The sequence below is a fragment of the Coregonus lavaretus genome, assembly GCF_964263955.1.
Source record: "Coregonus lavaretus genome assembly, contig: HAP1_SCAFFOLD_5188, whole genome shotgun sequence".
Lineage (NCBI taxonomy): Eukaryota > Metazoa > Chordata > Actinopteri > Salmoniformes > Salmonidae > Coregonus > Coregonus lavaretus.
Window position 1 is genome coordinate 7,406 of NW_028165239.1, and position 12,364 is coordinate 19,769.

Consider the following 12,364-nt stretch of genomic DNA (forward strand, 5'->3'; position numbering starts at 1 on the left):
ACACTACTCTCACAATTAACAATCCCCCACAAGAACAAGGGGGTAGAGGGAACACTTATACACTGACTAATTAGGGGATAGGAACCAGGTGTGTGTGATTGACAAGACAAGACAATTGTGATGATGATTGGGGCGGCAGTGGTTAGTAAGCCGGTGACGACGAACGCCGAAGCCTGCCCGAACAAGGAGGAGAGGCAGCATCGGCCGAAGTCGTGACAATGACATTCACTTTCTACGATCTCTCTCCCTCTCTAATCTGATAAACTGAGTTGAAATGTATTTGGCTAAGGTGTATGTAATCTTCCGACTTCAAATGTAACATATCATATCATTGCATACAGTATAGAACACCATCTAGAAGAGATAGACATATCATTACATACAGTATAGAACACCATCTAGAAGACATAGACATATCATTACATACAGTATAGAACACCATATAGAAGACATAGACATATCATTACATACAGTATAGAACACCATATAGAAGACATAGACATATCATTACATACAGTATAGAACACCATCTAGAAGACATAGACATATCATTACATACAGTATAGAACATACTTTTACACCACTGGACTAACAGGAACAATTACACACCAATAAACACACTGTAATGTAAAGTGTTGCATCATTCTCAATGATCAGTCAATACATACGGTATTCATTTCTTATAGTTAGTGTCATAGCACAAGTTTAAGGCATTACAAAATTAATTAAAAGCATTATACAAATGTACTTCATAGAAACTGTTACCCTTTATATATTCTAACCACTCTATTTAATGTATTCCATATTAAGGGCTCTAACCTAGGAACACAAATCTTTGTCTCTATTAACATTGTGTACAGTTCTCTCTCTCTCTCTCTCTCTCTCTCTCTCTCTCTCTCTCTCTCTCTCTCTCTCTCTCTCTCTCTCACTCTCACTCTCACTCTCACTCTCACTCGCTCTCTCCCTCTCTCTCCCTCTAACCCCACCCCTCTGGTAGAACCAGGAAGTCCCTCCCCCTCCCACAAACTCTCTTCTGTGGAAACGAAACTTATCTGATTCTCTGTGTCGTCTGTCTGTGTGAGAGTGAACAACCATCCAAATGGCTCAGCAAGGAGTTCTGCTCAACCAGGACCAGTTCTGTTGTTCTGTCTGTCTGGATCTACTGAAGGAGCCGGTCACCATCCCCTGTGGACACAGTTACTGTAGAAGCTGTATTGAGGGCTGCTGGGATCAGGATGTTCTGAAAGGGGTCTATAGCTGTCCTCAGTGCAGACAGACCTTCACTCCAAGGCCTAATCTGACGAAAAGTAACATATTGGCTGAGGTGGTGGAGAAACTGAAGGAGACAGGACTCCAGGCTGCTCCCCCTCCTGCTCTGTGCTATGCTGGACCTGGAGATGTGGTGTGTGATTTCTGCACTGGGACCAGAAAGCAGAAAGCCCTCATGTCCTGTCTGGTGTGTCTGGCCTCTTACTGTGAGACTCACCTCCAATCTCACTATGAATCTCCTGCTTTCAAGAAGCACAAGCTGGTCAAAGCCACCGCACAACTACAGGAGAAGATCTGCTCTCATCATGACAAACTGCTGGAGGTTTACTGTCGTACCGATCAGCAGTGTATCTGTCTGCTGTGTGTGATGGATGAACATAAAGGCCATGATACAGTGTCAGCTGCAGCAGAGAGGACTGAGAAACAGGTAAGACCAGAACTACTTGTTGGTGACTGTCTGATAAACAAATAATTAAAGATACAGTAGGAACTAAGGCTGTTTGAATATGAGAGAAATCAAATGAAATCAATCCTCTGCAGAATAAATATGAACACAAACCTTGATTATATAGATATGCTAACCCAGATTCTCCAAATGTATCACCATTTTCTAAAGTCAAACACCATTATCATTCGTTATCAAACACCCAATCAGCTCCCCTGTTTTGTGCACTGTTAAAACTATAATCATTCACATAACAACTTAATAATATAATTTCACACACACTCTTCCTCAACATTTTAATCCCTAACTTCTATGGGCCCTATGTCACATTACTATACTATTGATCTAGTGGACAAATAAAGCTTGATAGCTCATTGAAGAGTGATTCTCCACAGAGGCAGCTGGGGATGAGTCAGCAGAAAGTCCAGCAGAGATTCCAGGAGAGAGAGAAGGACCTGAAGGAGCTCAAACAGGCTGTAAAGTCTCTCAAGGTGAGTATTGTTGACCAGAGGAGACACACCATTTCACTTCTCTCCTCCAGTCAGAGAGAGAGAGAGAGGGGCCCGTCTCAAATCCCACTGGCTCCACTGTTGGGAACAGGCTGTCTGGACCCCTTTCAGAGAATAGACGGCTTAATGTAACCGGCGGGATATGAACCCGGGTCTACTGAGGAGAGAAACCAACATCTTGACTGTTTCACCAAGAGGTCATTCAACATTAGGCTGACACTGATTTTGATGTCGCAAGAGGGGTTACCTCATCACATAACCTTGAGTAACCATGAAAGACTCATGTCCCCTATACATTAACATGGAGCTCTCTCTCTCTCTCTCAATTCAAATGAATTCAAAGGGCTTTATTGGCATGGGAAACATATGTTTACATTGCCAAAGCAAGTGAAATAGATACTAAACAAAAGTGAAATAAACCACCAGAAATTAACAGTAAACATTACACTCACATAAGTTCCAAAGGAATAGAGACATTTCACATGTTATAATTCAAGTGCAAACAGAGTGAGCCATTCGCCAGACCGAGTTCTGGAGGTGAAATGGAAATGAATGAGGGAGAGTTAAGTGAGGTAGAAGGTGTGGTGAAGAGCTCAGAACCAGAGCCTGGCATCAATGGACATGATAAAGAAGAATCTGGTGCAGTAGGAGTTACATTGTTGGAGAACGTGGATCCATACCTTTTGGTAGATCCATTTGTGGTTTCAGGGTGGGTGGGAAAGGAGTTGGGTGCAGTTGAATCAGTGAAGGTAACCTGTCGCAGCAGTTTGTGGGAGGGAAATTCCAAGACGTTTTATGTGTGCGGAAGAGAATGGGATAAAGGATTGTTCTGGTGAATAAAGTGTTTGTCAACTGTTGGGATGCCCATGTTGCTGGGGATTGGAAGTGTCCGGTGCGAGAGAGGCAGGGTGAGGTGGCTAGAGTCAGAGTAGTACAGAAGGTGTCGTATGCTGAGACAGTGAAGGAAGTAGAGGAGGATGGGTCAAGGGTGAGAGATCCTGAGAGGATCCCTGTGAGTAGTAGATCTGTGCCAGCACAGAGGGATAGGCCAATGAGTGATATATGCTTTAGTAAAGTTAGCTTCTTAGAGTTCATAGCAATGGTTATCAACTGTACCCCAGAAATGGAACGTAAATCACAGAAAATAGATGTTGTGGTGGCAGCTGCAGAGAAGTATTTGGGCATACAAGATTAGACTTCAGAAGAGTTACAGGGTGTGTTGAGTGGTGGTGTCCCGTCCTCCCAGGCCGTTGGCATGGTGCAGGAGCAGATAGGGTCAAAGTAGTGGAATGGGGTAGTGGGTATTTAATGAGTGTAGGGTTAGTTGGAAGGGTGTTTTTTGTTTTATTATAATTTCCCCTTTTCCCATTTTGTATCACAAAGTATAATGGATTTATATTATAGTCCAGTTGGGGGAAATGTCGGTGGACCAAGATTCAAAGGTCAGATTAGGAAGGAAGAGGTGGTGTTTTCTCGATTGTGCTTAGAACATTGTACATTGAACTCGTCATTACATCTGGTTGGCAAGCATGTGAATGGTTTGTGTCTGGAGGGTATGGTCGATGAAACGGTGGAGCATGTGTTGTTATATTGTTGTAAGTATGTTGAAGAGAGGGAAAGATTGAAGTGTAGCATTGAGGTTGGACGGGGTTGGGGGGGTTTGGAAGGGATTTTGGGGATGGGGGAGGGTCTATTAGAAGTTAGTAGGGCTCTTCTTTATTTTCTCAGAAGTACTGAGTTAGGTAGGAGGATTTAGAAATGTTGGAAACCGTGATTGACCACACACTCCAGCACAGTAGGTGGCGGCATGCACCTTTAACGTTGGTTTGTGGACCGCCATTATATCATAGAAGAAGAAGTTGTTGCTGTGAGTGATTTGTGGTTCGTGAGGAGGGCTACTATTCTTTTTTCTTTTGGTTCTTGCGTATTTTCTGGATTTATTTTCTGATGGTGGAGGGTTTGTTTATTGGTTTCCACTGTTTATCGTTTAGAGTTGAGGGGGGAGTAGGGGTAGTTTGTTAGGGCGGCGTGATGGCCTCAACCGAGTGGAGAAGAAACGCTGTCGCTTCGGGTGCGGTCCGGAGAAAGGTGTGGAGGAAGTTTTGCTCATGGTCGGCGAACAGGTTGGAGCGGAACATCTGCACACTGCATCCAGAATGAACAAGGCGGTGGTTGTGTTAATGAAAAAGGTTTGTCTTGTTGTGAGTGGGATTTTTGTGAGGGGTGTGTTGGTGCAGATGTCGCCTCTTTCGATAAGAGTTGTGGTGGCTAATCTGCCTCCGTTTATTGCTTACGAACAGACCGCAAGTAGTTGGTTAGTTTTGGTAAATTTGCAAGTGGTTTTCGTGTGCTCTCGGCTGGGTGCCAAGCGGAATCCGTTAAACATGTCTCTTTTCGTAGACAAGTGTTTGTTTCTTAACAAACCTCAAGGTTACACAGGGGAGGGGTGGAACACAGGGTTTGCTAGCACAGATAGTTTTGGGTGTTTCTAGTGTGGGGATCATCAGTTATAGGCTACAAGCAGCAATATGATTGATAGGTAGGACAGGTATTGAACCCAAATAATCCCTACTCAGATGCGCTAACCTCAACCCTAGTAAACATGCATTATAAAAACCTTCTATATAAAATTATCTCATATTGGGAGTAAATAGCCTCTGAATAGAAAAGAAAAAACACTGCATCTTCCAGCCTACCAATAAATGACATAATGCAACGGTCGCGGTTAGCATATTTACCTCAACATGCCCCTCGCTTGCGTGAGAAGGCAGAGTGCTCGATGCTGGTTGATGAATTTGACAATTCATGTACTAGGAAAATACGTTTTTGTCGACCAGAGGTGACTGAATTAATGTTCAGGCGTATTGATAATCATTATAGTAATGAAGTATAATTTCAAAACATGACCATAAAAACAGGTAATAATAAACATGAATCATCATTATATTACTTCACAGTAATGTGTTTTCAGTCCTTCCTCTTGCGTTAGCAGTGTGGAAAGGGACAGTAAAAAACTCAGGCAGGAGTTTTCCTGTGAGGGGGAGTGGTGGTGTATCCAGGGAGAGAACTAAACTAATCTTCTGAAATGTCATTCATGGTATTATGCTGCCATCTATTGGAATTATTAAGCAACTGCAGTAGTACTGAATAAAGTGTTTTTCCTTACTAATCCGTACTAAAATAGTGATTACTCAGAATTGCAAAATAAATGGCGGGGGTACCAGAAGGGAGGAGAGTACATTTTTTACATTTTAGTCATTTAGCAGATGCTCTTATCCAGAGCGACTTACAGTTAGTGAGTGCATACATTTTCATACTGTCCCGCCATGGGAAACGAACCCACAACCCTGGCGTTGCAAGCCCCATGCTCTACCAACTGAGCTACACGGTAGTAGTGCATGGCCAAGTGGTGGTGTGCAGGCCGTGGAGAAAGCGGTGGTGGGGAGGGTTGCAGCTGGGCTACATGAGCTGAGGCAGGTTTCTGTAGTAACAGAGACTCCGGTGGACGAAGGCTTGGTGGGCTCATTCCAGAAAATATTGCCTGTCATTGGGGAAGAGGCTCTGATCAGGGGGGAAGTGCAGGGGGGCAGAGACTGGGGAGGAGGAGGACGGTACCGTGCCAATGGAGGAGGAGGAAGAGGGGGGAGGTGAGTCTGCGGATGCGGAGGACAAGGTGTCTCGTTTTCAGACGGCTCATTGGATCCAGAGCTGACAGCCAGTCAGGCTGAGGGCCCAGTATATACGGTGTGAGAACTTTCTAGGTTCCTGATGGAGACTGAAGGGGAAAAAGAAGGTTCTGCTGGAGTCTTATTTTATTGATCCTGGAAGGTTTGTAAGGTCAGTACAACACGTGATGAAGAATGAGGGGTTTAGTGTCCTTTCACCTAGGAAGCGGTATAGGCTGAGAAAATGGGTCATGGGTTCTTAAGGGCATGTCTTCAGAATCTGCTTAAATGGATGTTTTTTTCTGTCATGGCGGCTTTATGGGCTTCTCTACTGGTTTCTGATTGTGGTGATTTCCCTCCCACCTCTTATGGAGATTTCACGGTTAGACTTCCTTAACATGAACGGCGGCAAAGACTGGGGGAATATGTAAACCAAAAACATTTAAATGCCATGGCAGAAATCTTAGTGCAGGGGTGGCAAAAGAGGTGTGTAAGGGTAGGTTGTTAGTGTTTAGAGCCCAAATAATGACCTTGTCTTTGCTTTCATAAATGTGTCTGCACCTGGTCCTCTGTAGCTCAGCTGGTAGAGCACGGCGCTTGTAACGCCAGGGTAGTGGGTTCGATCCCCGGGACCACCCATACACAAAAAATATATATATATATATATATATATATATATATATATATATATATATATATATATATATGCACGCATGACTGTAAGTCGCTTTGGATAAAAGTGTCTGCAAAATGGCACATTATATTATATTATAGTACAGGGCTCAGTTCTCTGTTTCACCAGAGGGGTTGGAAAAACAGAGTGGGGAAACCAAGAAAATCCCTTGTTTTACGTTTGTCTGATGGGCGGGTAACTTCTGTTGTGGGGAGATGAGGGAGCCTGATGGGTGGGTAACTTCTGTTGTGGGGAGATGAGGGAGCCTGATGGGTGGGTAACTTCTGTTGTTGGGAGATGAGGGAGCCTGATGGGTGGGTAACTTCTGTTGTGGGGAGATGAGGGAGCCTGATGGGTGGGTAACTTCTGTTGTGGGGGAGATGAGGGAGCCTGATGGGTGGGTAACTTCTGTTGTGAGGAGATGAGGGAGCGTGATGGGTGGGTAACTTCTGTTGTGGGGAGATGAGGGAGCCTGATGGGTAGGTAACTTCTGTTGTGGGGGAGATGAGGGAGCCTGATGGGTGGGTAACTTCTGTTGTGGGGAGATGAGGGAGCCTGATGGGTGGGTAACTTCTGTTGTGGGGAGATGAGGGAGCCTGATGGGTGGGTAACTTCTGTTGTGGGGGAGATGAGGGAGCCTGATGGGTGGGTAACTTCTGTTGTGGGGAGATGAGGGAGCCTGATGGGTGGGTAACTTCTGTTGTGGGGAGATGAGGGAGCCTGATGGGTGGGTAACTTCTGTTGTGGGGAGATGAGGGAGCCTGATGGGTGGGTAACTTCTGTTGTGGGGAGATGCGGGAGCCTGATGGGTGGGTAACTTCTGTTGTGGGGGAGATGAGGGAGCCTGATGGGTGGGTAACTTCTGTTGTGGGGAGAGGAGGGAGCCTGATGGGTGGGTAACTTCTGTTGTGAGGAGATGAGGCTGTGGAGTTGTACTCTGATTTATAGAGGGCAGAACTCTGTGGTCCTCTGTAGCTCAATTGGTAGAGCATGGCGCTTGTAATGCCAGGGTAGTGGGTTCGATCCCCGGGACCACCCATATGTAAAAATGTATGCACATGACTGTAAGTCGCTTTGGATAAAAGCATCTGCTAAATGGCATATTATTATTATTATCCTGGGTGTTCTCAGGTTCTGCTCACAGACCTTTCCAAACTCTGTCACAGAGAAATTAAGGTTAGACACATCAGGAGCTTAGCAGGAGTGAAGGGGCATCAGTGGCAGGGGGTTGTGGGGGCTGAGAGCATGGCAGGGTATAGGTGGAGGGTGCTCTATAAGCTCCCAGTACTGGAAAGGTCAGGGGTCGTCCAGTGGAGGGTATTACATGGAGCCCTGGACACCAATAGCTGGTTGGCTCGGGTTGACCTGGGAGTTGGGGAGGGGGGTCCGTTTTCTGCAATGACAGACTGTTCATCATGTTTTTTCTGTGTTGCCAGGGTAATGCTATTACTGTTGACGCCTTAGGGTTGAGTTTGAGTTGTACAAAATGATCAACAGTGTGGAGATGTTTCAGGAGGTATGGGGGCTCAGGGGGGCTGTCTGTACGGCTGGAGAGGAGGGGTTGGATGGACGGTTGGAATGTGGTGCTGGTTGGTGTATTGTACTGTGGTGTTGGGTACTGGATAATGTGATTGTGTGGAGGTTGGGGTGGCACGCAATGTGTTTTTAGGAGTGGGGGTGGGGGTGTTAGTGTAATGAGAATGGCTCATTAAAGTAAGACAAGTCAGTCTCTCTCTCTCTCTTAACAGCGCTCTGCACAGGCAGCAGTGGAGGACAGTGATAAGATCTTTACTGAGCTGATCCGCTCCATTGAGAGAAGGCGCTCTGAGGTGAAGGAGCTGATCAGAGCCCAAGAGAAGGCTCAAGTGAGTCAAGCTGAAGGACTCCTGGAGCAACTGGAGCAGGAGATAGCTGAGCTGAGGAAGAGAAGCACTGAGCTGGAGCAGCTCTCACACACAGAGGATCACATCCATTTCCTCCAGGTAACTCAACTGCCTTGATACATGTGATATGAAATTAAAACTCTCAATCATTTGGTTCTGCTCTCTCTCCCTCTCTCTCTCTCTCTCCAGAGTTATCAGTCTCTCTCCGGTACCAGTGTATCTTCAGACTTACCCAGCATCGTTGTCCGTCCTCTTCAGTACTTTGGAGATGTGAGTAAGACTGTGTCTGAACTGAGAGAGAAACTAGAAGACGTCCTTAAAGGAGAATGGACCAAGATCTCCTCTACAGGTGTGTTGAAAATAATAAGAACATCAACTTTAGACCATTGAAAGTTCCCTACTAGTCATATACACGTGGAATATGGTATGATGATAACATTCCCTCTCTCTGTGAATGTGTTTGTGTGTCTGTAGTGAATATAGTGGATGTTGTACTGCCTCCAGAGCCCAAGACCAGAGAACAGTTCTTACAATGTGAGTCTCTTTATTCTGAAGTAACTAACAGTCTCTTTTTACTGACACCCCTAACAATCCCTCTAGAAATATATAGCAATAGTAGATCTAATCAAAGACTGGGTATCTATCTGACTCCTCATATTTCTCTGATTTGATCTCTGCTGTGCTCTAATCAAAGACAGGGTAGATACAGTATCTGACTTCACTTATTGTTCTAACTCCCCTCATTGGTCTCTGCTCTGCTCTTCTCCCAGATTCCTGTCAGCTCACACTGGACCCAAACACAGCAGACACACACCTCTCTCTGTCTGAAGGGAACAGAAAGGTGACCTATACAGGCCAAGTCCAACCATATCCTGTTCATCCAGACAGATTCACTAACTACTGCCAGGTTCTGTGTAGAGAGGGTCTGTCTGGACGCTGTTACTGGGAGGTGAAGTGGAGTGGGGAGTGTGTTTTTACAGCAGTCTCATATAAAGACATCAGCAGAACAGGGACAGATGGTGCATTTGGATACAATAACAAGTCCTGGAGTTTAGTGTGCTCTATTGGTGGTTGTTGGTTCAGAAACAATACTGTTGGGACTAAAGTATCAGGCCCTCTGTCCTCCAGAGTAGGAGTGGACCTGGATCACAAGGCAGGTACTCTGTCCTTCTACAGTGTCTCTGATACAATGACCCTCCTCCACAGAGTCCAGACCACATTCACTCAGCCCCTCTATCCTGGGTTTAGGCTCTATAATGGTACTGCTGAGCTGGTTAAACTGTAGTAGGGTCCACATAGATACTAGTCATGCTGGTGTAGTCTATAGCTGAGCTGGTTAAACTGTAGTAGGGTCCACATAGATACTAGTCATGCTGGTGTAGTCTATAGCTGAGCTGGTTAAACTGTAGTAGGGTCCACATAGATACTAGTCATGCTGGTGTAGTCTATAGCTGAGCTGGTTAAACTGTAGTAGGGTCCACATAGATACTAGTCATGCTGGTGTAGTCTATAGCTGAGCTGGTTAAACTGTAGTAGGGTCCACATAGATACTAGTCATGCTGGTGTAGTCTATAGCTGAGCTGGTTAAACTGTAGTAGGGTCCACATAGATACTAGTCATGCTGGTGTAGTCTATAGCTGAGCTGGTTAAACTGTAGTAGGGTCCACATAGATACTAGTCATGCTGGTGTAGTCTATAGCTGAGCTGGTTAAACTGTAGTAGGGTCCACATAGATACTAGTCATGCTGGTTTAGTCTATAGCTGAGCTGGTTAAACTGTAGTAGGGTCCACATAGATACTAGTCATGCTGGTGTAGTCTATAGCTGAGCTGGTTAAACTGTAGTAGGGTCCACATAGATACTAGTCATGCTGGTGTAGTCTATAGCTGAGCTGGTTAAACTGTAGTAGGGTCCACATAGATACTAGTCATGCAGGTGGTGATGGTCCTCAGATATAATACTCTGTTTTTCTGTACAATCATTTTTGTCTGACTGATTCAATCTTCAGAGTTTAATTAAAACTTAAAGTATTTTTATCAAATGCAATGTTTTAATCTTATACATTTACATGAATCATGATGTATGCTGTTAATGTATGTTGGTTGGTATTCAGAACCATTGAAATGTTTTCTCAATTGGTTCTCTGTCTCAATGTAATTTTCCTCAGTATCATGGAACAGGTAGTGTTACTTACTTGCTAATTGAACTATATGGGCCGGTTTCCCGGACACAGATGAAGCCTAGTCCTAGACTAAAAAGCATGTTCAATGGAGATGTCCTTGAAACCGGCCCTAAGTTTGGCATCTTTTATTCTCCCATAATGCTCAGTCAAGCAACATTAAACCTGTCCAGCAGGTGGTGCTATTAACCAAACAATAAAACCAGCAGATATCTTGACTTGCCACTCAGTATATCAGTAATGTTCAGAATTGTACTTTAATATCATTGGAGATTGATGGTCTTTTTAATCCACTATCTAGAGTCAGGAACAGATGAAGTTAGGTCTGCTACTGTTCAGTTATTAAATATGATTCATGGTGATGGGAAATAAAAAATACATCTAGTAGTAGTTTTCCTTTGCTATTTATTCCAAGGTGTGTCTTTAACTTGTAAATGGATTGTGTTGAAGCTGGCATGTGGTGTGGATGATAGAATAGAGTGAATAGAGGAGAGAAGAGAGGAGGAGAGGAGAACATCATATAGAAGACAGATAAGATAGAGAGAGAATTCATACCCAGGGGAGTTACTGGCTCTGGCCCAAATGACACCCTGTTCCCTACGTAGTGCACTAGGCTACTTCTGATCAGATCTAAAGTAGTGCACTACATAGGGAATAGGGTGGAGATTTGCTCACTGTCATTAGAATGAAGATTTCCATACAGGAGTTACTGTCTCTGGCCCAAATCTCACCCTGTTCCCTACGTAGTGCACTAGGCTTCTTTTGACCAGATCTAAAGTAGTCTTCTAGATTTTACATGTTTTCTCCCTGTCATTAGAAAATGACAATATGGTAATGACTTTAGTGGTTTCCTCCCCCTTTGTTTTTATTGGTTGTGTGTTATGTGTGTTGTTGTGTTAGGTTTTCCCCCTGTGTTCCTAATGGAAAATCCATTAACAATGAATCACAAACAAATTATATTCCAGTTGTGTTTAGACAACTTCATGGCTGACATCCCCCAGTTCTGTTAAGACCCATTGAACTGGGTCGCATTCTAAATGGTCACTTGTATTGATAGTCCATACTGGGCCTAACTGGGGTTAACCATACTGGAGGGTTTCTTTCTGCACACATATTCCCTCATCTCCAGAACTTTACCTGATGTCCTCTGTCTCTCTCTCTCTCTCTCTCCCATCAAACCGTATAGAAAGCAGCCAACCTCAATATGGTTCCATTCCTGTAGTTATCAGGACACATGAGGTGTGGAACTATTATCTCCTTTCTAAGTGTGAACTTGTCCACTTCCCTTCATGGATTTAAAAGGAAATGACTGGTATATGTAAACTCCCTCTACCCCATGCCAACACCAATCCAATGCTGTACAATTAATTCCATAGCTTAACAACATACATCACTCACACACACACTCACACAGACACACCTATTCACTTGGGCCTTCTCCCTCATGCCCTGCTGACATCCATGCAGGCCCACATTGACCTTGTGTCCTCTGGAGCACCATGCATCTTGTTCTACACTCCCTGTCTTAAAACCCTTTCTCCCATGGGCCTGAGAGTACAGCTCATTTGAGACCATTTTGGAAAAGATTTTCTGTCATTTTTAAATGCCCACAAAAAATTTCACATTATACTGCTGTTTTGAATGTATAGCAAAACCAGGTAGTTTTGAGGTTGAATAGCTACTTGAGTTGCTTGGTTCTACTGAAATTACCAACAGGCATTGGTCCAGGGTGATCAGGCCTA

The 12,364-nt window shown here is 44.4% G+C and overlaps 1 protein-coding gene across 2 annotated transcripts; it reads left to right on the top strand.

The window, feature by feature from the left end:
* The first annotated feature begins 1,023 nt into the window (after window positions 1–1,023).
* LOC311116088 (tripartite motif-containing protein 16-like) lies at window positions 1,024–11,009 on the top strand. Of its 2 annotated transcripts, XM_084191219.1 has the most exons (7): window positions 1,095–1,696; window positions 2,110–2,205; window positions 8,310–8,543; window positions 8,634–8,793; window positions 8,919–8,978; window positions 9,215–9,758; window positions 10,379–10,403. In XM_084191219.1, exons 1-6 carry the CDS (start codon window positions 1,100–1,102, stop codon window positions 9,727–9,729), a joined length of 1,662 nt encoding a protein of 553 aa, XP_084047345.1. In that variant the 5' UTR covers window positions 1,095–1,099; the 3' UTR covers window positions 9,730–9,758; window positions 10,379–10,403. The 2 variants fall into 2 exon arrangements, with proteins under 2 accessions (XP_084047344.1, XP_084047345.1); XM_084191218.1 differs by having other exon boundaries at window positions 1,024–1,696; window positions 9,215–11,009.
* The last annotated feature ends 1,355 nt before the right edge of the window (window positions 11,010–12,364 follow it).